Source organism: Emydura macquarii, unplaced genomic scaffold (assembly GCF_026122565.2).
Source record: "Emydura macquarii macquarii isolate MOO-44397 ecotype Brisbane River unplaced genomic scaffold, CSIRO-AGI_Emac_v2 contig_3219, whole genome shotgun sequence".
In the NCBI taxonomy this organism is placed as follows: domain Eukaryota; kingdom Metazoa; phylum Chordata; order Testudines; family Chelidae; genus Emydura; species Emydura macquarii.
In genome coordinates, this window is record NW_027133356.1 from 339,192 (window position 1) to 364,314 (window position 25,123).

At 43.6% G+C, this 25,123-nt stretch overlaps 1 protein-coding gene across 3 annotated transcripts in view; it reads right to left on the reverse strand.

Annotated features, from left to right (window-relative positions):
- Positions 1-547: 547 nt before the first annotated feature.
- PPP6R2 (protein phosphatase 6 regulatory subunit 2) overlaps positions 548-25,123 on the reverse strand; it is a 147,285-nt gene continuing 122,709 nt past the window's right edge. For 2 of the 3 annotated variants that reach the window (XM_067531404.1, XM_067531402.1), the window contains exons 23-25: positions 16,489-16,512; positions 9,149-9,304; positions 548-713 (exon numbers count right to left, since the gene is read on the reverse strand). In XM_067531404.1, coding sequence (XP_067387505.1) covers positions 662-713; positions 9,149-9,304; positions 16,489-16,512 — 232 coding nt within the window. In that variant the 3' untranslated portion in view covers positions 548-661. The remainder of the gene's footprint in view (positions 714-9,148; positions 9,305-16,488; positions 16,513-25,123) is intronic. The other variant, XM_067531403.1, reaches the window with a different exon arrangement.

The following is a 25,123-nucleotide window of genomic DNA, read 5'->3' on the forward strand; positions in this document are numbered from 1 at the left end:
AGACAGTTCAGTGTTACACTAACTTTGCTATCTGGCCTCTGGCTTGGGATACAATGTCATTTTCTTCCCTCTCATCCCTCATCCCCCACCCCCCAAAAAATCCCCAGCCCTCCCTGCCTCATCCCATTTAAAGTATTTGTTTTATCTTCACCTCCTATGAAATGTTTCCGATAAGGCTTTATTGCTATACAAAAGCGGTGCAAATGCTGCCCAAAGACAGCTCCATCAGGAACTTTGGTCACACGACTGCAGGACTTATTGTGCACCATCCAAGTCCCAGCGTTAGACCTGCTACCTTTCTGAAGAGAAGCTGAATACTGTGTGCAATAACACTAAGGAAATAGGACTGAACCCCAAACAGAAAACAAAAACAAGGGAAGAAGAGGGAGGGGGACAACGTACTAAAATTAGGCAGAAGGCTTCCTTGGGTAGGACCGAGTCACTCCTGTGATGACTAACTGATCAATGCTACATTTAGACAATACAAGTGTCTTCCAGAACAGACTGTTGGTGTTGAAATCGCGTGTCTGGTCCTGAATGCCAGCTCTCGCATCAATGCAGCATTTATTAAAAAATAAAATTAAAATGAAAAAATCTGACAAATTGCATCACCAGGTAGCAGCCTGGCCTGGATCAGACATGTCCCATTGCATTTGCTTCATCAAGCAGGGCCATTTAATGTGGCTTCAGCACATGGCAAGACCTCCTGTTTCCTACAAGAAAAACAAACAGTATTACAGTAAGCATTAAAGAAATAAGACAGCAGTGCCACCCGCTCATCTGCTTTCAACCTTAGACTGATCCGGGCATTCACCTGGAGAAAATCACCTTTTCTATGACGCTGAAGCCATCCGTCCAGCATTTAGTTTTTCTAACAGCCATGACAACCACATTAATAAATTAGCACTTGTATGGCACTAGACCCCTGTGCATAACGTTCACTCGCCCCCCCCAAGCAGTGAGTTTTGGAGGAGAAGTATACACTCCCCGTTTTACATACAGAGAACTTGCAGTAAAGGTGAGAAATGACTTGTCCAAGGCCAATAACAGAATGAATTTAAAAACAAGGCTCAGAAGTCATAGGCCCTTGATTCCCAGGTGTGCATTCAGAATACTCTCATAAGATGCACTGGGTACTGTACAATCCAATTGCCTGCTGGTTGTGATAATGGGTAGAACTACTTGAAAGCTGGGTTTACTCCTGTAAAACATCGAACAACAGCTAGGGGATCTAAAATCACCTTTAAGTCATTAACAATATTAACTAATGATATGTACTGCTTCAGTCAAAAGGGCTGATATTATCTGTACCCTCTCCTCCGGCTGCCTTTCCCAACCCACCATCATCACCTCAGTCTTGTCTGGGCAAACTCTCAGTCAGCCCCAATCTCAATGAGACACTGGCTTAGGCACTGAACTGCATCAGCTGAATTATATGAGAGAGACACATGTAGTTGGGTGTCATCAGCCCACTGCACCTCAGGTCTCCTCATTAACTCTCCTAAAAGCTCCATACACATGTTGAACAGGAAGGGTGACAGAATGGCACCCTATGGCACTCCAGACTTGAGATCTCTTCAGGAAGAGGAGCAATTGCCCAATTATCTGCTGAGATCTGAGAGAGAAAAACAAGAAGGCACTAAATTGCAACCGTATCTGCTCCTGCCAGGGTCTGCTGCTGAGACAGGATCACCTCTTGATAAAATGTATTGAAGGCATAAAATACATCCAGTCCCACCAGCCTGGACACCTGGTCTTCATTCATCACCAGCAGATCATTAGGGGGCTAGAGCACAGGACTTATGAGGAGAGGCTGAGGGAACTGGGCTTGTTTAGTCTGCAAAAGAGAAGAGTGAGGGGGGATTTGATAGTGGCCTTTAACTACCTGAAAGGGGCTTCCAGGGAGGATGGGGCTAGGTTGTTCTCAGTGGTGGCAGATGACAGAACAAGGAGCAACGGTCTCAAGTTGCAGGGCGGGAGGTCTAGGTTGGATATTAGGAAAAAGTTTTTTACTAGGAGGGTGGTGAAGCACTGGAATGGGTTACCTAGGGAGGTGGTGGAATCTCCATTCTTGGAGGTTTTTAAGCTGAGGCTTGACAAAGCCCTGGCTGTGATTATATAGCTGAGGTTAGTCCTGCTTTGAGCAGGCGATTGGACTAGATGACCTCCTGAGGTCCCTTCCAACTCTAATATTCTATGATTCTATGATCATCAACCAACGCGACCAAACAACGTCTTGGTGTTGTAGCCAAATCTATATCCAGATTGATAAGGGTCAGGGAAATCAAAAGCATCTAGATACTTAGACAGTTGTCTCACACCGACCTTCTCCACCGGACAATAGTTAACTAAATTGTCAGTGTGAAGCAATAACTTCTTGAGCAAAGGCCGCACTACTACTTCCTTCAAATTTATGGATAGCCTGCCCTCTCTAAAAGATGTACTGACAATCTTCACAAGTGAGATAACATGTTACTTCCCAAGTGGCCTTCCCAAGACAGGGATCCAAAGCGCAGGTTGTGGGATGAAGTTCTCCCAACACCTCCATTACTTAAGGGAAAAATCACTGGCTGAAACTCTAGCAGAGATGATGAGGCCCTTATTCCCTCAAGACCCTGCTCTGCCACCACAGAAACAGACAACCTATTGCTAATCTGATTTATCGTGTCCACAAAAGAGCAAACAACTTCCGCACAACTGGACAACTCTGACCAGCTACACAACTGAGACAGTCCAGATTTACCAGAGTACCTTCCACCCAAAACAAACCTGATGTCTGAGATTTTGCAGGTGCTTGGGTGGAGGACAAGAACTGTTTCTTTGCCTCTCAAAGAACCAAAGCACAAGAGATTAAAGAAAATCTTTATGCTGCAACTATTCCGTCCCAGCACAATACTTCCCTCACGCCTCATTTGTCAGAGATCATCTGTAACACTGTGAGAACAAAGCCAGCAAAAGATACCTAAGGGTCACCTCATCCATGGTGGGGTTGGTGTGGGAGGGGTGGAGGGAGAAGAGTATTATAGCGTTCTGCCAAGTTGTTGAGGGAGTGGTCTGTTGGTGGAACAAGATGCTCTCTCAGACCTCTCTAGAACATTTCTAGTTCTCCAAAGGTAGATCACCTAAAAAGGTCATTCCCCAACAGAATAGACAAGCCTCAACCAGGAAAGGTCCTCTCTTGGATAAATAACTGGTTAAAAGATAGGAAAAAAGGGCAGAAATGGTCAGTTTGCAGAATGGAGACAGGTAAACAGTGGTGTCCCCCAGGGGTCTGTACAGGGACCGGTACTGTTCAACATATTCATAAACAATCGGGAAGAAGGGATAAACAGGGAGGTGACAAAATTTGCGAATGATGCAAACAAGGTAGTTAAGTCCAAAGCAGACTGCAAAGAGTTACAAAGGGATCACAAAAAACTGGGTGATTGGGCAACAAAATGGCAGAAGTAATTCAGTGCTGATAGATGCAAAGTAATGCACAATGGAAAACAATCCCAACTCTACATCTAAAATGATGGGGTCTAAATTAGCTGTTATCACTCAAGAAAGAGATCTTGGAGTCATTGTGGATAATTCTCTGAAAACATCCACTCAATGTGCAGGGGCAATCAAAAAAAGGTAACAGAATGTTGGGAATCATGAGAAAAGGAATAGATAATAAGACAGAAAACATCATATTGCCTCTTTATAAATCTATGGTACGCCCACATCTTGAATACTGCATACAGATCTAGTCACCCCATCTCAAAAGAGATATATTGGAACTGGAAAAGGAACAGAAAAGGGCAACAAAAATGATTAGGGGTATGGAACTGCTTCCATATGAGGAGAAATTAATAAAACTGGGATTTTCCGGCTGGTAAAAGAGAACTAAAGGGGGATATGATAGAGGTTTAAACAATCATGACTGGTCTGGAGAAAGTAAATAAGGACGTGTTACTTACTCTTTCTCATATCCCAAGAACTAGGGGTCACCAAATGAAATGAATAGGCAGCAGATTTAAAACAAACAAAAGGAAGTGTTTCTTCACACAACGCAGAGTCAACCTGTGGAACTCTTTGCCAGAGGATGTTGTGAAGGCCAAGACTATAACGGGGTTCAAAAAAGAACTAGGTAAGTTCATGGAGGATAGGTCCATCAATGGCTATTAGTCAGGATAGGCAGGGATGCAAAACCATGCTCTGAAGTGTCCCTAGCCTCTTTTTTCCAGAATCTGGGAATGGGTGACAGGATGGATCATTTGATGATTAAGAAAGAATGGTTACTTACCTTGTAACTGCTGTTCTTCAAGAGGTGTTGTTCATGTCCATTCCCAATTTAGGTGTGTGCACATGCCACATGCACCAGCGTCTGCATATAGGTGCTGCCGGCTCCCCCTCCCTCTCAATTCCTTCTTGCTGGAACTCCGACTGAGGGGAAGGAAGGCGGGTGTGAAATGGACATGAGCAACACATCTTGAAAAACAACAGTTACAAGGTAAGTCATCCTTCATGCCATGCAGCCTGGAGTCTGTCTGTTTGGCAAAGAGGGCCGTGCCATCAGAGGGGAGGTCCTGGATCAATTGTTGGACCTCTGATGGAAGACCCGAGACTGCAGCCACAAAGCCCTTCTCACTGACACTGCCAATGCCATGGTCCTGGCTGCAGTCCGCTGCATCGGAGGCAGCTTGCAGAGATGGCTTAGCTACTTGTTCTCCCTTCCTCCAAGATGGCTTCGAACTCTTGTCTGGAGGGGAAGGGGACATTGAGTCCCTGAACTTTTCTAGCAACTGCTAGATATTAAAATGGTACCGGCACAGCGGCGCCTGTTGGTTCACCACTCGTAGCTGTAGGCTAGTGGTGGAATACATTTTTCATATGAGTAAGTCCAACCTTTTCGAGTCTTTATTTTTGGGTTTCGAGCTCACTTTACCATCTGTCCCTCTCTTTGGCAGCAGTGACTACCAGCGATCCTGGGGAGGGGTGGATATATAGATATTCGAACCCCCTTTGCCGGTACATAGTATTTCCTCTCTGCCCTCTTTGACATGTGGGGCAAGGAGGCCAGGGTTTGCCACAGTGCTTTGGCAAGTTTAACCACCCATTAATGAACACGGAGGGCCACTCTACTGGGTGTTGCTGACGCCAGGATCCCAAAGAGCTTGTCCACAGGCTTGTTCAGTTCCTCTATTTTGAGGCCCAGATTAGATACCACCCTTTTTAGCAGATCTTGATGGGACCTGAAGTCGTCCAGCGGCACCGCTGAAGAAGGTCCCGCTACTGCCTTATCCAGTGATGACGAGGAAGAGGCTGGTAGCTGAGGTGGAGGAGGATCCGTTGCTCTGGCTGGGATGATCCCCCCCGGACTCGAGGTAGGTGACCCTTCCTGGTCAGATTCTGTATCCAGGTGCGGTGCCGAGCTCTGGGGAATAGAGGAGCTCATTACTGAGGCCCCTCTTCCAGAACCGGCCTGTGGGATCCCAGAGGGAAACCCGCACCAGTAACTCCATGGCCCGGGCCACTGTCCTTACAGCCACACCCCCGTTGGTGGCATTTTTGGGAAGCCAGGTGCTGGGAGAGGGGCCTGCCTCGTCTGAATGACTTCCTGACTTTCCAAGGGTCAGGCGCCGCTGTCCGGCAGCCAAGGCGGTGTCGACTCCGAGTATCTCCCAGTGCCACATGGAGCCTGGCGGTGCTCCAGCACCGGCAAACGGCACGGAGAGCCCGAGTCTTGGCTGTGATGGGACCGGCTCTTGTCCTTAGGTTTCTTGTATGGACTAGGGGAGTGCGGTCAAGATGCCGGGGAAGCGCACGAGGAGACAGGCGACCTGCGCTGCTGTGAGGCCCCATGCTGGAGCTCTACTGTGCGGTGCTGGTCTTCCAGGGACTGGCGACAAGAAGGAACTGAGAGGGAGGGGGAGCTGGCAGCACCTATATGTGAGCACACGTGCGCGCCGCTACAGCAGGCACTAGAGCTGGCCTCTACGGGCACCACTAGGGGGAAAATAATTTCCAGTACCGGTGGGAGGCAAGGAAGAGAAAAGCAGCTAGTCCTATAAAGAGTGGATGAGCCAATGGAGATACCACCAAACAAAAGCCACAGGGGGATCCAGCATGAGTTGCAGATGATTGAAAGGGAGAATAGAAGATGAGATCTGGGTAAAAGTGATCCAGGTAATTACAGGCCGGTCAGTTTGACCTCAATAGTATGCAAGGTGTTGTAAAAAATTTTGAAAGAGAAAGTAGTTAAGGACATCGAGGTAACGATAATTGGGACAAAATACAACATGGCTTTACAAAAGGTAGACAGTGCCAGACCAGCCTGATCTCCTTTTTTGAGAAGATAAAAGACTTTTTAGACAAAGGGACTGCAGTGGATCTAATTTACCTAGATTTCAGTAAGGCATTTGATATGGTTCCACATGGGGAATTTTTAGTTAAATTGGAAAAGATGGGGATTAATATGAAAATTGGAAGATGGATAAGGAACTAGTTAAAGTGGAGACTACAACAAGTCATATTGAAAGGTGAACTATCAAGCTGGAGGGAGATTAATAGTGGAGTTCCTCAGGGATCAGTCTTGGGACCAGTCTCATTTAACCTTTTTATTACCATCCCTGGCACAAAAAATGGGAGTGTGCTAATAAAGTTTGTGAATGATACAAAGTAGGGAGGCATTGCCAATACAGAGAAGGATCAGGAAACCAAACAACAAGATCTAGATGACCTTGTAAACTGGAGTAATAGAAACAGGACGAAATTTCATAGTGGAAAGTGCAAGGTGGTCATGCACTTAGGGACTAATAACAAGAACTTTTGCTATAAACTGGGGACGCATCAGTTGGAAGTGACAGAGGAAGAGAAGGAACTGGGCGTATTGGTTGATCACAGGATGACTATGAGCCGCCAATGTGACGTGGCTGTGAAAAAAGCTAATAAGGTCCTACGATGCATCAGGCGAGGTACTTACAGTAGAGATAGGGAAGTGTTAGTACCATTATACAAGGTGTTGGTCAGACCTCATCTGGAATACTGTGTACAGTTCTGGTCTCCCATGTTTAAGAAAGATGAATTCAAACTGGAAAGGTGCAGAGAAGGGCTGCTAGGATGATCTGCAGAATGGAAAAACCAGCCTTATGAGAAAAGACTCAAAGAGCTTGGTTTGTTTAGCCTAACCAAAAGAAGGCTGAAGGGAGATATGATTGCTCTCTATAATTACATCAGAGGGATATTACCAGGGAAGGAGAGGAGTTATTTAAGTTCAGCACCTATGTGGACACAAGAACAAATGGATATAAACTGGCCATCAGGAAATTTAGACTTGAAATTAGACAAAGGTTTCTAACCATGAAGGTGTTGTAACACAGTACCTGATATGTCCACCTCTCGCCCCCACCTACCCACCTGGTGCATCAGTAAAACCTCGACCTGACCTTATTAGGCCATTAGCTCTCGCCTCCTGAAACTGACCTTATTAGGCAATTTCCTGGCTGCTCCTGAAACTGACCAGGTGACTGGAAGCAGCTGTCTACCTGACCTGTAGCACAGCCACCCTTAGGGTCGGCTCACCTCCCAGCCAAAGGTTTGCCCTGATTCAAATGTCTCTCCTCCAATCAGGAGTAACCACGGCCACCTGAAGCCTTTAGTATAAGGCTGGGGCACGCCCCAGGCTCCAGCAAGAGAACTCACCGTCTGCCAGACCCATCAGCTGGCCTGTCTTTTTCTCTCCCACTCCCAAATGAACATGTAAGCCTGCTCTGTGTTGCTGTTTTGCTTCTGGGTGTCATGTTGCAACTCTTCCTTCTGAGACTGGTGAGATCCTGGCCCTCTCTCCCTTTTAGTTTCTGTTTTAAGCTTGCTCTGAAAGCAGCCGCCCCCCCGTTGCTAACCCTCTCTCTCTTTTAGTTTCTGTTTTAAACTCTGTTTGCCCCTTGCAGTTAACTGCCCGTTTGCCCCTTGCAGTTAACTGCCCGTTTGACACCCCCCCCCCCCGTGCCCTGTAATTAACTCATTGTCTGTGAAATCTCTATGTGAAAGCATTCCCTCGTGTAGTTAACTGCTTCTGCCTCTGTGCTTTTCAGTTAACAGTCTGTGTAACCCCTTTCTGTTTCCTACAAGCAACTAGTTGTCTCTGTAGCATAGTGGTAAGTGTCCCTGTGGTAAGTGTCCCTGTCTGCCACGTGGGAGACCAGGGTTTGATTCCTGGTCAGGGAACCACTGTCTGTTTAATATTAGTTTAGGTCTTTGTAGTTAGTTGCCTGTTTAATACTTTCTTATATCAGTTTATGTTTTGTGCTTAATTGTTTTTTATATCCTTTTATAACTAATTAAAAATCTATATTACTCCTGTGTTTATAATTAAACTCATTTATTTCCAATCGATTCATTATTGACTCTGGGGGATCATTTACCTGTCGTAACAGAAGGGAGTGAAGTTCTGGAACAACCTTCCAAGGGGAGCAGTGGGGGCAAGAAACCTAGCTGGCTTCAATACTGAGCTTGATAAGTTTGTGGAAGGGATGGTCTGATGGGACAGCCTAATTTGGCAATTGACTGATCTTAGATTACGAGAGGCAAATATGCCCAATAGCCTGTGATGCGATGTTAGGTTGGTTCTGAGTTATTACAGAGAATTCCTTCTGGGTGTCTGGCTGGTGAGTCTTGCCCACATGCTCAGGGTTTAACTGATTGTCATATTTGGGATCAGGAAGGAATCTTCCCCGAAGGCAGATTACCAAAGGCCCTGGGGGTTTTTCACCTTCTTCTGTAGCCTGGGGCACAGGTCACTTACTGGTGAATTCTCTGTACCTTGAAGTCTTTAAATCATTATTTGAGGACTTCAATAACTCAGTCCTATGGGTCTTTTACAAGAGTGGGTGGGTGAAGTTATGTTGTCTGCGTTGTGCAGGAGACTAGATGATCTTAATAGTCCCTTCTGACCTTATAATCTATGACTATGTGACACACACACACACACACCTAAATTGGGAATGGACATGAGTAAGCACTTGAAGGAGAACATAAGAATGGCCGTACTGGGTAAGATCAGTGATCCATCTAGCCCAGTATCCTGTCTTCTGAAAGTGGCCAATGCCAGGTGCTTCACTTGATGATTACCTATTCTGTTCATTCCCTCTGAAGCTGAGTTAGGAACCTGTGACCCGCTCACCTGTCTTTTGTTGTGCTTCCTGTGGCAGCTATGCCTCCAGCTGCAGCGCTCCGGAGATCCTCGGGATGCTGGGGCGCATTGTTCAGTGGTTTGGACACCTTTGCTGTTCCCATGTCGGTGATGGCCAGTTTGTCAATCACCAGGCAGTCCGCATCACTGTGTGAGGAGAACTCAAGTTCAAGTTAAATTGGTGATTGAGAAGTGTTAAATTCCCATGGAGAAAAAGGGATTCTCCTCCTCTTCTAACAGAACACACCATTCCCACAAGGTGGAGTCATGCAAGGAATGAATTCAAATGAACAGTAAAATCTAACTGGAATAAAAAGGTTTCTACTTATCCTGGAAGCTGTGTTTCCTAAAATCAGGACACTGAAAATGCATAAAACCACTGGTTCCCACGAAGGATACTTCCACTCAATGTCACAGAAACAAGCCCATGAGCTTCAGTACATTCTCATTACCTGGCAGGAAGCCGTGTTAGCATTCTCCTAAATGCAAACGCTACTAATAGCATGATGTCCAGTGATGGAGAATGGAGAACAAATACTGTCAGCCTGCTAAGAAATCAGCAGAAGGGACCCAACAAATGAAACCTTTACAAGTTAGACCAGTGGTTCTCAAGCCATTTACTATTGTGGGTCGCATATGCAGCTCTCTCTGTGTTATGTGGGCCAAATCCACACAATATATATACTACCTGTATGGCCCTGAGAATGTCACATGAGCCACAGCTGTGCGCTGATTGGGCCACAGGCCGCGGGTTCAGAACCACTGGGGTTAGAGGGCCAAGTCCACTGCTGGATGACAGAAAATTATTCACCTATAATAGGAGTTGGAGATTATCCATCACTATTCTTGGGTGCTGCATCTAACCAATGCTGGAAATCCCCAAGCCCAAAACTCGTAAACGGTTGGTTTGAGCAGAACACCTTTCACCTGGGAACATGGGCACCCCTTTTGCTCCACACTATGGCTGGCAAGTGAAGTTACTCCACTGCATGTTTTAACAAGTTAAATTTAAGAAGTCCAGAACCTGAGCTCTCTGGGGAAGAGGGTAGACAAGGGGTGATATCTCATGATATTCTCATCCCTCCAAAGATACCTAAAGAGAACAGATCCCCACATTTGGAGATTAACAGTTTCAAGGATGTCTCTATAAAACAAAATACAATAAAACAAAGTGAAAAAAACTGCAACGGGCAGTCGAGCTGCAGGAAAGGTAAATCTACCTCAGACATTAATGCTAAAAAACACTTTTCTGAGTGGAGAAATAAGATATTTCTATAAAATTCGGTGCGTTTTGTACTTTAACACAATAAAATAAAATACATCTAAAAACAGACAAGAGGAGTTTAAAATAGAGAAAGCTGAAAACTAAAGTAAGTGTGCTCCAAGTTAGGAGAGTTTGGCTGCCCCTAAACTGGAGATAACGATTCTAGGACACTGACAGACTAGAGCTCGACTCCCGCCTAACAGATGAATCGAAGTTACAATGCTTTGGGAATATACTATGCTGACATACAACGTATGACTGCACTGCAGATCTCAAATTACTAAAATAATTTAATATTTATACTGCAGTGGTTAGAACCTTGCTGTCAGAGTAAAAACTTGCTTCATACCAAATGGGCATTGACATGACAATCCTGTACTGCGGTCAGGTTATTGACAAGACAGAGGCAGCCAGCCAGCCACTTACACATGCATCTTTTGAAACAGTGAAAACAAAGCAAAACTCTGAGTTGACATCCTGAGGATTTTAGCCTGCTCAACATAAAAACCCAGACATGCAGCTTCTGAAGAAGGGCTTTTCTGCAATGAGTATAGAGGCCTTTGGAGGAAATAGGCCGGATGAGTGACTGATTAAGTTGAAATTCTGTCTCCATGTTAAGGAGGAATCTAGGATGTATCCATATCACCATAATCTGGTGCTTAAAGCATGAGATAGGCACTCTGATTTGGGTTCGGTTCCTACCTCTGCCACTGCCTTGTTGAGTGGTCTTGGACAATTCACTGTCTCTCTGCCTCAGTCTTGCCTATTTGTAAAAACAGACTTTTATAAGGTGCTTTAAGATCCTCTAAAAGAAGCTAAATATAGTAAGTGCAAAATGTTGTACTATCTTAAAAGAATTTGCATGAGATGGATCAGACACGAGCGCCTGTTATTATCTGTTATTTGTGTTATCAAAGATCCTAGGAGTCCTATCTACAGACCAGGATGCCACTGTGCGAGGTGCGGTACAAGCAGAGAAAAGAAGCTCCCTACCCAAAGAACTTACAATCTTAGTATAAGACGACAGATGGATACAGAGACAGGGGAGTACAAGGAAACAAGTTGCCTTACCACTGTCAAGTTGTAAACTTCTGGTAGCCTCATGCTAAATAGGAAGAGTTGAGATGCCTCCTCAAATACCAGTCTTCTATTTCTGCACTTAGCAGCCACATTGACAGTGCAAGCAATCACTAATTAGTCTGGTTCAGCACTATCCAGAAGGGACCATTGTGATCACCTATTCAGACCTCCTTTGTAACACAGGCCAAAGAACTCCCCCAAACTTGTTTCTCAGGGGAAAATCTAGTGCACACGTTGTACTGAGTTCTCATTTTCTACTGCATGTATCTCTCTAAGGAATAACATATAGCCTATAGAATTATTTTTAATGAGTCGTCTTTGCTAGGACAGCTGCTTGGAACCAGAAAGTTTAGCTTTCTTTTCTCTGGTACAGCATTCCTGTCAGTATGTGGCTTCCTCAACCTGATAACACAACGGTGTGTTCTGAAAGCGTTATTTCTTCCTCAGCAGTGAACAAGAATAAAAGATAAGTTCTCACTTTGCAGTTACTGTAGGTCTCACAAAAGCATCCTGTAATGAAAAGGATACATTGTTAAATGCAGCGCTAAACTGTCTAGCTAATAAAGAAAGGAAGCTCCATTTGGCAGCTTTACTGTGATGTTTCTGTGCATGGGAAAAATTTATCTTTTATTTTATATTTCCAAAATGTCTTTCCCACAGATGACTATAGAATATATTAATGCTGCTGTATCTTTTGTTTCTACTCCTCCCTGCCAACCAGTTCGACTATGTAAACTCAACAATTATATCTAACCTCATGAGGATCACTGGTATACAGCAATCAAACAGCTTTGCCCGCCCCATCTTTCCACTGACCTGCTTACTGAGAATCACCAAGACTAGCAAGACAAACAATTCCCCTGGCTTTCCTGAGACTTCAAACATGCCAGATGGATCTGATTCCTATTATCAGGCAGGGGAGTCCAAAAAACTGCAGCACCTAAGGTAGCTTCTCATGATGATGAGCCCAATGATAAATGTATCTCACTGTCAAAAGACCTGTGAAGAAGTCAGTCTGAAATGGTCAATGATACAAGGGCTTAAAGTATTTCAGGAAAATATGGATTTGATACTGAATAAAGTCCAATTAGAGTCCAAAGCTACCCACCTCTGAAGCTTACTATTATTGTGGCTCCTGGGACACACTTTAGTTATCCTCTAGTTTCTCTTTGGTAAACAATTAATAAGTATCATAGACATCAAAAGATTGCAAGAACAGATTACAAAGGATGGTGACACTACAAATGGATACACAAAACTAATATAAACAGCATACCTAAACAAAACATGCCCCATGCTGAGCCCGTAAACAAGCCCTTAAAAGTTGAATTCTGCAACAGTCAACCAGGACAAAAACAAAAGAAGATGCAATGGCAGTGATGCTACCTGACATACTTCTCAAACTTCTCAAAACAATCTGCTGGCTAGTAATTACACTGGATCACAGAGCACAGGGGGGCTCCATGAATAGTTCCAGAATTACATACGACATTTAATGTTGCAAAAGCGAACACTTACACCAGCATGAAAGATCCACTCTATGACAATTCATTGCACCAAGCTTCCATCTTTGATTAAAAAACTCAGTTTTTACAGTGAAATGTGTGATTGCAGTTTGGTCACCAAGCCTTTATTTGGTCACCAAGCCTAAATATATGCAAATTGATACTGAACTCATTTCTATAAAAACAATGGAGACATGTTACATGCCTAATTCTCCACAGCATGCTTAGTTTATGAATAATCCACTTAATGCATTCCAGCAAACCTGCCAAGTTAATGGCATAACTAGCAAGACAATGCAGTCTTGTGCTTGGTTTTTTTCATGTTTTCTGTGAAAAAATGAAAAGTCCACAGGTCATGCAGGATGAACAGTCAGCAAGCACTGAAAAGAAAAATGTATCCCAAAATGGGAGAGCTCAAAACATCCACTGTGACAATATAACTCCATTCAGTCTGGGAAACTGGAGGATTATTTTCTTTGCTGCAGGTAAGTGGATGCTACACCAAATTCCTTACTCAACTACAGCAAAAAGAAAATTGGGAGGTACACTGGTACCAACTGTTTGGTTATATTGTACAAGTGCCAACAGTGACACATTCCTTTCCGGATCCTTCATGCAGTGGAGAGAATGCTAGCCCTCACCTCCGAGTTCACGCTTAAAACAATGGGAACAACCATTTCCAGCTGTTATTTCAGAGCTATTTCAGAAGAAGGAATTTAAGGTTTTCACTGCTGCTAACAAGTATGTAAGCTAAATAAGTTTCACCCTAGAACTAAATTATCACTGGATGCAAAGAAGGGACTTCCGGATTCTACAGGAGCTCACTTAATGTAGCCAGAAGGGGGAATTTGCTAGCATCAGCTCATTTTCACTTCAGACTTAAGAAAACTACTGCAGTGCTTACTTTTGATATATAGCCCCGGTACCTACGGTATTTACTAAATAAGAATGAGCACTATATAGGTATCAGAAAAAATAGTTTTCATAGATAGCAAACACTATAGTTCAAACTGAATTCCAGCCTCCATGATAACCTCACTTTTTCTGCTGCTCATTCAAAAATTCTTTAGAGCTGAAATTTTCGTGCTTGGTTTCAGCTCAGAGTTGAATTTTTTTTGGATGGGGAAGATGCTGAGTGTAAACTGATGTGACCATTTTTCAGAACAGTAAGTGTAAAGAAAACAATGTTAGTACCTAACTTGAAACGTCTAAAGATACAGACTGCAAACTTGGCAACATTTTAGTCGTTACCAAGGAAAGGTAAAAATAATCAACCAAAAGTGGAGAAAAATTTTAAAAGTTATGAATTTTTTAAAATGCTAGTCTAGGACCTGGTCTACACTAGACAGTTTTGTCGACAAAACATAACTTTTTTCGACAAAACAATCCTGGTGTACACACTGCAACCACTCTTTTGTCAACAAAACTGTCGTGTTTTGTCAACAAAATAAAACCACCTTGACAAAAGGCGTAGGGCTTTTGTCAGCAGAGGCAGGGGAACACTGTGTCCCTTTAGAGCAGTGGTGGGGCTGTCATACAACTGGTGTGGGGGGCTGAAGCCCGGCTCCACAAGCCACCGGGCTCCGGCTGCAACTGGCTCCCGCCTGGGAGCGGGGAAGTCCCTGCACCCTGGCTTGGATCGGTAGTGGGGGGCGGGAGGGTCAGCTGAGAACCTGTGGGTTCACACACTGCCCCTTAGGTTGGTGGAAGTGGTCCTAGTGACAAATGTCGACAAATTTCTATAGTGTAGACATAGCCTAAGCATACATAGCAAAATATTTGCCACTTGTTAGTGTGCTTCAGCTTTAAAGGAGCCACTTAAGTTAATCATTTAAGGGCAACTAAGCAGTAAAACACTTTTTACATCCTTTAAATAATAGGGAAATAAAATGCAAAAGCTTATGTTGATGATAATGGTAAAGTTGAAAATTTAATCACACAGAAAATGGACATTCAAAAGTCATTTCCCACAAAAAATAGGTACCACACTGCATATATGTAGAATTCACTATCGCTGCTTTACTTGTTTAGTGTAAATCTTATTACTGTTTATGCTGTTAATCACATACCATAAATATACAAGACGCGAAACGCAGCTGAGTTAACACTGCTGAAGTAACCTTAACCTTCCACTTTCCTGGTTCACAGGCTTAGTTCTACACCATAGCAATGAATTAACTTTAGTTTTTAAAATCTCATGCTCACTTTTAATATAGTTTAGAGAAATTCTTTACCTGCCACTATTCAAATATCTCAGTTCTGGGTAGTGCTGGTGTCTCTCTGAACAAGGACTTCAATTTCACAGATACTTCCTGCCAGGAAGTCTAGCCCGATGGCACAAGTTTGAGACAACGGAAATGCAGCTCAGTCTTTGAACGCTTGAGAAAGACAGGAAACGGTCAAAGATGCGTAAAGTGGTAATATTTATTAGAAAATGATTAAATTAAGCACTTAAGAGGTCCAAAAATCTTTTAAAATACCACTCATCTTTTAAAACCTTGTAAAGCCTCCTGACTCTCAGGTACATTTAAATGCTGGGCTGCATTTTCTATGTCTCTTACTACAGTACGTTAGAACAGCAGCTCCGTGTGTGACCGTTAACTATGCTTTATGATGTTATGACAGTTTAAACTATTTTTAAAATGATTTAATTCTTCTTTCAAATTAGACATAATTATTAGGAGATAATTTATTTTATATTAGAGTTTTCTTTTAATTCCTGATCTAATAAGGAAATAATTACTGCGGAGCCTTGCTAATTTGCACTAAATTACTAGGAATTGATGAATTTTTTAAAATAATGAGTAAAAACACAATTTAAAAAAATGAAAGATAATACAACTCAAAACGTATTGTGATTTGACAAATGTAATTTAGTTTTATGTACTGGTAACACTTCATAACATACTAGTAAGCGTTCTGTTGAGTTAATTCATGAGCGTCTCAAGTACGGAGATGTCACTACAGCACAGCCCCCCACTTTTATAACAAACTTAACTGCTTTCATGAGAATTGCGTGCATTAACAAAGTGCAGTTAACAAGGTTTCACTGATAGTCAACTTGAACAGAAACCGACTCTTCCCTTATAAAATTATTAAAACCTATTCCTGTTTGCAGAAAGAGCTCACGAACAGGTGGAATGGCAGAAGCTCAAAGACACAATGAGATCTATGAAACTATCCAAATACTGTAATTATTTTTAAATGGTTCATTAACAGGTGTGCTGCCTCTGCATGTATTTTTCACACAGGACTCCACACAACTTCTAGTTAGGCATTTCAAAATACTGCTTCCAAGAATACTTTTAACTGACAGTGGAAGAGTGAGTTTTTTAGTGTCATTTGCCAATTCAGTAATACAGCAGCTCTATTTCCAATCCAGCACCAAGGACTTGGAAGCAAGAAGAAAGTAGCTTAATAAAGGGAGAGACTACTTGTCAGGTGGATGTTTGGAACCCTGAAAATGTCACAATTATACCTACCCTCTGACTGAAGGTCTAAATATTCTGAGCAATACCCACAGCAAGAGAGAAAGGCAGCAAGAGAGACAGAGATAGGCAGAAAGCAGAGAGGAGAGAAAGAAAAAGAAAACAGTAAAGATTAGTGCAAAAACAGACAAAAGAATTAACTTTGCTTTGCTATCCTCACACAGTTTCCTTCCCTGTAAAAATGACTAGGCAAGGGAAGTTTAAAAGCTTTCCTAATCATACAGTAGTTGAATACCGTGCATTGGAACCTATATATAAAACTGCTCCCAATATACACAAACGTAGATTAACCAATACATTACAAAGAACATCTTGCTCAAAGTTGAAACTTAAAATACAAACTCTAGGTTATCAAATAGCCAGGTATGGCAGTAACAGGAATCTTGCTAGTCATCACTAGAGAATTCTACACGGTCCCTTTGCACTTTTTTTCCCCCCCAATTATTCTACCATGTCAAATTTACTATGGATCTTCCAGGGGAAAACATACATCTGCTCTCTGTAGCTGAAATAGCCTATCACTTGTGTCTGAGCATTTAAAACTGCTGCTAACAACACTACACACCTGAACCAAAACTGTGATGGGTAACATTTTTGTGCAATGCAAGGGGACAATTAACTCAGGTGTTTCTCAGCCATGCCATCATGTAAAAAGCCTAAGTGCACATGCCAGATCATCAGTGAGAAATCTCTAACCTGTGAGCTCACAAGAGAGTAAGTAGTACCAGTCATGACTGCTACCCATTTTTATTTATTTATTTGGGCTGGAGAGAGGGTCCACAGGAAGCAGCATCGTGGAGATGATTTAAAGAGGTTCCCAGAATTTGTAAAAGGTAGAATGGCGAGAGACTGGAGTAGACATGAGGGCACGACACATGGTACTCCAACAGATGGGGCTTTTAGGGTACTAATAAGTGTAGCTCACCAGAGGGTTGTGTGTGAAAACAGCTTCCCCCTCCCAGTGGAGTGGGGTGGGTGGGGGTGAAACAGCGCCCTTGGTTTACAGGAACAACGCTGTTTCTGCTCTGCATGCTGACCTTTAAGATGCAATACAGGCACAATACAGTGTTTGTTTACTTTTTTTTTTTTTTTTTTTTTTTTAATTCCTCCTCCCCCTCCCCCCCCCCCCACGCTGCTGCCTGATTGTTTACTTCCAGTTTCCCAGGGTATTCGGTTGATTGGTCAGTTCGTAACTCTGATGGTCATATCTTTGAGGTTCTACTGTAGTACCATCACTGTAGTATTGAAGTCTGTAGCTCTTTAACACTTCTCAATCTAGATTAAGATTTTGCTCTTCTTTGGCAGTTGATATTACTACATTGTCGCCCTGTTGTGTATTGTAATTCTGACGGAGTGATCCTTCACCTTGGGTAGGAAGTGATGGCACACAGTGTGGACAGCCCATAGCTTGAGGATGTTGATGTGGAGCAATGATTCTTGGGGGTCAGCTTGCCCTGTGCTGTAAACTTCTGAAGGTGCGGGCTTCAACCTAACATGGGGGAGTCCGTGGTAATAGTCTGGGAGGGAGGTGGATGTGAGAAAAGCATCCCAACACATATCCTGTAAGGGTCCTTCCATCAGTGGAGAGCATCAAGGACCCCCTGGGGAACGAAGACTAGTTAGGACAGGCTATGTCTATTTGGAGTATAAAGGGTTCTAAGTCAGGCTTGAAGGCATCTGGAGTGGAGCCTTGCACGGAGTGTCATATGACCAACGAGTTGTAGACAAAACCTCTCTGTGGTCTGAGTGCTCTATTATATTATGGATATGAGGCTGGACATGGTATCACAGCTGCCTGTGGGTAGGTATTCCCTGCTGGTTACTGAGTCCAGTGTGGCCCCGATTAAGCCTATGTGCTGAATGGGTATTAGGCTGGACTTCTCCACATTGAGTTGATGAACCAGGGAATGAAACAGAGCGAAAGACTTGCTGGTGTCTGACCTCAGAGAAGAAGCTGCCCTTGAGGAGCCAGCTGTCCAAGTAAGGGAAGACAACTATTCCCATCTGACAGAGGCAAGCAGCAACTACCAAGAGCCCTTTGTAAAGGCTTCAAATTGACCCCTCTGGTCCTGTTGCATATGGTCAACAAATCAAAAGAACTCTGAGCAGAGCATGTAATCATATTTTGCCAACAGGGCATGATAATGCTGTTACCCTGAATTATAATGCTGCTGAGGACTAGATTTCTGCCGGTTCTGCCTGTTCCTTTCATTGACCACACTGACCACCCAGGAGCTGGGAGTGAGATGAGAACAAAAGATATTCAGAGCCGTTGGCCGGAACGAGGTTTTTTTTTTTGTCAGTCCTCTTACACATAGGCACAATGGTGGCAGGTGTCTGCCAGATGTTATGGGCTGCTGACAATAGTGCATCGTTAATAGGCAGTGCTAACTTGCCTTGTGATGTAGCGAGGAGGATATCCCACAGGGAATGCTGGGTTTCCTGTACCTTCTCCGGGGTGATCTGTAAAGTCTCAGCTACCCTCTTCATCAAGTCCTGGAAAACTTTGATGTCATCCACGTAGGCTGGTGGAAGGGGCATGGCTGCTTTTGTCGGGAAACTATGAGGATTTGTCAGAAGGGGGAGCTTCCTCCTTGATTCTTCACTCTTGGTGTTCCACAAAGCCTTTCTGCAGAGATGGCGCTTCTGTGCAACAGGCTCCCTGAGTCTAGAGGGCTGCTCCTCTTGGCATGCCTTTCTATGGGAAGGCACCCTGTAAAATTGGTTGCTATAGGGAGTCTAAGATTTCCAGAATTCCCACTATGGGAGGGCATGTGCAAAGTGAGCAGGACCTCAGCGATGCTCCTGCCAAGGTTGGCAGGGAGGGTTATGGCCAGATAAGGAAAAGATGGTTGAATCCTGGACAGAGATGTCCAATTCAGAAGATGTGTCATCCCGTGTCCAATGGTGAAACTAAGGGTGTTGGTACTGGCAGCTGAATCTGTACTGGGGGTCAGATAGGTACTAGCACCTGGGTGGGAAATGTCATATAAGTCGGTATAGGTGGCCGACTTTTGTAGCAGGATGTGGTGGTACCAATCAGTAGGTTGGTGCTGGTGGGTGCCTCAAGTTCTGAGAAAGACATCCTCTCTGCACCTCTCAGGAGAGTGGAGTCTGGCTCCTCTGTCATGCAGAGGTCCTTGTGGGAAAGAACAAAGTTGGTACTGGTGATCTGGGGCAGTACTCCATCTGAAGAGGGCCAAGCGGTACTGGAGATGGTGTGGATGAACAGGCCTGCACACTTCCTATGCCCCTGGCTCTCAGAGGGTGCCGAAGACGGGGTTGGTGGTTTCTTTAAGTCCCTGCCATCTGGAGGGCTCCAAAGGTACACAAAATGGTGTCGAGCTTGGTTGTTTGCTGAGAGATTTCTCTTTATGTGGGGTGGTATATCTCTGCAGCAGGACTGGACCTTCAGAGCCAAAAGAAACAGACGCCTCAGCAGTACCCAGAGCGGGATACAAGGTCTCGGACCCTGATCTTTGCAGAGACCTCTCACAGTACTTCGAGTCCCAATCAGGGACTGGGATCTCTTCTTCTTGGAGTGTTAGGAAGCCTCTGAAGATGTCCCCTGTTCTTTGCTCCCTTGAGGTGCAGCGTAAGTCAAAGAGGCTGTGGCAGATGTACAGGAAAGAATCTACCCTTGCAGGTCTCAGAGATCACTGCATAAAAAGGAGCTTTTTAGTCACCTTATCTCAGTTTGCAAGATCTGCTTTCAAACCTGATGAAGACCTTGCACTTGGATAGGACATGGGACTCTCCAAGGCAGCTGGAATGTCTTTTGCGGGGCGGGGGTGGAGGGGGAAGAATACCTGTGGCAGGTCTGCCAGGGTTTGAAGCCTGAGTTTTGGAGCATAGCTACCCAAGGAATAAAAAGCACACTGCAAAGCTTTCCCTAAAAGAAAAGGGAATTTGGTATCCTAAATATCCTTTTGTGCCTCTGTTGCACAAGCCACTCATACTGATCATTAAAGAGATCATAGTAGTTATTCCACAAGGGAGTCCTACAAGAAACACAACAACATACAATGCAGGAGGAAAATATTCTCAGAAATTATCAAAATTCCCTAATGCAAAATAATTCCAGGTCTGTTTCTTCTATGTATTTTAAAAGCTTTTTAAACCATTATCATAGTAACACAGAATCATAGAAATGTAGGCTTGGAAGAGACTTCAAGAGGTCATCAAGTCAACCTAGACCATTCCTGACTAGTGTTTAGTCCAACCTGATTTTAAAAACCTCTGAAGATGGAGATTCCACAACCTTCCTTTGAAGCTTATTTTAGAAATTAACAACCCTTACAATTAGAAAGTTTTTCTTAATATCTAATCTATCAATCCCTTGCTGCAGATTAAGGCAATTATTTTGTGTCCTACCTTCAGTGGATATGAGCAATTGATCACCATCCTCTTTATAACAGCCCTTAAAATATGTGACGACTTATAAGGTCCCCCCCTCAGTCTTATTTTCTCAAGACTAAGCACATGGCCACTTTTTAAACTTTTCCTCATAGGTCAAGTTTTCTAAACCTTTGATCGTTTTTTTTGTTCTTTTCTGGAATCTCTCCAATGTGTCCTCATCTTTCCTGAACTGTGAAGCCCAGAACTGGACACAGTACTCCAACTGAGGCCTCGTAAGTGCCGAAGCAGAGTGGGACAATCACCTTCTATCTCTTCATATGACACTCTTGTCAATACATCCAAGAATATTAGTCTTTCTCGCAACTGCATACATTGTTGACGCATATTCAAATTGTAATGCAGTATAACTCCAGATCCTTTTCAGCAGTACTACCACCTAGCCAGGTAGTCGCCACTGTGAAATTGTGCATTTCATTTTTCCTTCCTAAGAGTAGTATTTTGCACGTGTATTTACTGAATTTCATATCATCTTCTATATGAGGTCCATCTCAGGCCAATTTTCCTTCTCTTAATTACTGTGAACCATTTTTCTATGTTTTGCGATTCCTTTGGAGGAGATTAGGAAAGAAAATTTATTGGATGCATATGGAAAAAAACTTCAGTTTGCCTCAAGGTAATCCCTTCATTGATTAGTGACAATTATTCAAGTCTTCAAAATCTCTGATATAGCCTGGTACTGATTAATTACATGTTAAGATACACTGAAATTATCTATTATGTAGCACCATGACAACAAATGAGTTTTAAACCCTAATAATAAGCATTTCTTTAGCACCTGACATCCTCTTAGGACTTTACTACACATATTAATTCATTAATCCTCCACATCCCTGTGGAATAAATATTAGCTAGATTTTCTGGATGGAGAAACTAAGGCACAGAAGCTCACAGCAAAATTTTCACAACTGAGCATCTGAAGTTATATAGAATGTTATTACAGTCACAGAATATTAAAGAGATCAGATGGGTGAGGTAATAATATCCTTTATTGGACCTACTTCTGTTGCTGAGAGAGACAAGCTTTTGAGTTTACACAGAGCTCTTCTTTAGGCCTGGGAAATGTACTCAGTGTCACAGCTATATACAAGGTGGGACAGACAGTTTAGCATAAGTAATTAACACATATTTCCAGGGACCATTCAAGTCATGGGCGGAGGGGGAAGCTGGGCAGGGAGGATAGAGTTAAATGGGTTATATATTGTTGTAATAAACCATAAATCCAGTGTGCTTATTCAGTCCATGTTTTTAGTATCTAGCAAAGTTACGAATTTAAGCTCCCAGGCTCGTCTCTTGACTGTGTTGTGCAGGTTTCCTTTGAGGATGACGACTGAAAGGTCAGATACAGAGAGATCTCTTGGTGAGAAAGGTGTTCACCCACAGGTGATATGGTATTTTATCATTTTTCTATGTGAATTCATTCGAGAGCATAGTGATTGTCTGGTTTCACTCACACAATTGTTATTGGGGCATTCAGTGCACTGGATAAGATACACCACATTTTGTGCTAGGCATGTGTAGGACTCATGGATCTTGAAAGATGTGTTGTGGAGGGTGTTGATCATCGTAGCAGTGGAGATATATCTACACATTTTGCATCTGTTGTTCTGGTAGGCCTGGTGCTGGTAGGGTGATCAGATAGCAAGCATGAAAAATTGGGATGAGGGGGACAAAGTTAATTTGTTGCCTATATAAGACAATGCACCTAAATATCAGGACATCTGGTCACACTCTGTGCTGTTCTGAGCTGGTGTGTCCTGGTCTGTGGGGATCTTGCTTCTGATAATGATCTTGGAGACGCTGGGTGCTGGTCTGAAAGCCAGAAGAGGGATTCTCATCGAGTATGGGTTGCAAATATTTGATTATACCCCATGTGGGTTCCAGTGTGGGACAGTAAGTGTTAACTAAAGGTGTGCAGTCAGAAGGGGTTTATTTCTGTATTGAAGCAGGTTCTCTCAGGGTATTTGGGTGGGCTGGTCCATGATGCAATCTACTTCTCTGATGGAGAGTCCTTGTTTGGTGAAGGTGGTTTTAAGTGTGTATATCCCAGACTTTCTCCTCTGAGAATATTCTGTGGTATCTGAGTGCCCAGCTGTGAAGATGGCCATCCAACATCTAGACAGATGAAAGGAAACATGAGGAAGTCAGTCAGTCAATGGTGCTTGGCAGTAGCATGAGAGAAGAGCTCAATGCATGAGCGGCAGCCCTTCACACAGTGGATACAGGCTACACTCGCCTGATGGACACTAGAGCACACTCCGCTCCCTGGCTCACCTACGGACCTCAGCCTGGGCTCTCTGACAACAACCGCGATGACTGCACCAGCATTAACCTGGTTTCTCCAGACTGAGCAGTTGGGGGTAGGGCTCTCTCAGTTGTCAGGGGAATGTTGAATTTCTTGAGATCGTGTTTGATCTTGTCACTGTATCAGAGCTTTGGCCTTCCTCTGCATCACAGGTAGTTCCAGAGTTAGCCATAGAGCACAACTTTCGGCAGACGGTCTCAAGGCATGCGCTCCATGTGTCCTAGCCAGCGAAGCCTGAGAATGTCCAGCATAGTCTGCACAGGTCTCTCAAGGATCTCGTTGTTAGTGATTGGTCCCAAGTGACTCCAAGGATTTTTCTGAGACAGCGAAGGTGGAAGCTGTTCGACCTCCACTCCTGCTTGGAGTACATGACCCAGCTTTCACAGCTGTAAAGGAGGGTACTGAGGACACAAACCTGATAAATGGACACCTTTGTATTCAGTGTTAGCAGCTTGTTATTCCAGACACGTGAGGTAAGTTTGCCAAAGGTGACAGAGGCTTTGCCAATTCTCACATCAAGTTCTTTTTCAAGGCTAAGTGAGCTGATTAAAGTTGAGCCAAGACAGCAGAAGTGATCCACGTTGTCCAGAGCTTCATTATTGATGTAGACTTTAGGTAGAATGTTTGTGCCCTGTGACATGACAACTGTTTTCTTAACACTGATTACTTATGCCGAACTTGATTCACGCATCAGAGAACTTATTCATCATGATTTGCAATTCATCAGATGAATTAGAGATGAATGCAGCGTCATCTGTGAAGAGCAGATCCCCAATAGTGAGTTTGCTCTGAAATCGCCTGATGTTAAACAAGCTGCCATCCGTCCCCCATTCAATTAGTATGACAGATTGATCATTTTCGAAAGCATATTTAAGAAAAATAGAGAAGATGCCAAAGCCGGTAGGCGCTAAGACGCAGCCTTGCTTCATGCCGGTATCAATGCTAAACTCAGATGTTTCATTTTCATACTGGATAGGTGCCTTCATTCCCTCATGGAACTCCTAAAATAGGGAGATCACTTTTTGTGGACAGCCAGTTTTCAACAGGATCTTGTATATGCCATTCCTGCTAACCATGTCAAAGACCTTTTGTAGGCCAATAAATGCTACACAGAAAGGTGCCTGTTCTTCATGACTTTTTTCTTGCAGCAAGCGCATTGTGAAGGACATGTCAGTCATGGAGCGTCCAGCTCTGAACCCACACTGGCTCTCAGGATAAACTCTCTTAGCAAGGACTTGAAGTCATTTCAGCAGGACCCTTGCAAGCACTTGCCAACCACGCTGAGCAGGGACATCCCTCAGTAGCTGTTGCAGTCTGCTCTGTCTCCTTTATTTTTTGTATAAAGTAATTATGTTTGCATCTTTCAGAGCCTGGGGTATGCGGCGCAGCAGGTGCAGAGAAGGACAGAGAAGGGCTTGACAAAGGACAAAGCCCTGGCTGGGATGATATAGCTGAGGTTAGTCCTGCTTTGAGCAGGGGGTTGGACTAGATGACCTCCTGAGGTCCCTTCCAACTCTAATATTCTATGATTCTAAGTGTATGGATGTTGCTCGCAAGCTTTCTCCCTCCTGCCTTTAGGAGCTCCATAGGTATCTTATGAAAATACCATTGATATATTTCAGGTATATCATTGGTTTCATGGTGCATTTGTCCAGAAAGTCTTGTTCAAGGTGACCCAGAAAGAGGTTGGAATAGTGGAGAGCCATCGTAGTACCAATGGCCATTCCCATAGTTTAGAGAAAGTGTTTGTTGTTGAATGTAAAACTGTTATGGGTGAGGATGAAATGGATGAGTCTGTGAATGTGCTTTGGGTGGATATCTGAGGAGTGTCTTATCTTGTAAATATTTGAGGCAGACCGCGATGCCATCCATTGTGAGGGAAGTTAGTGTATAGGGAAGTGACATCAA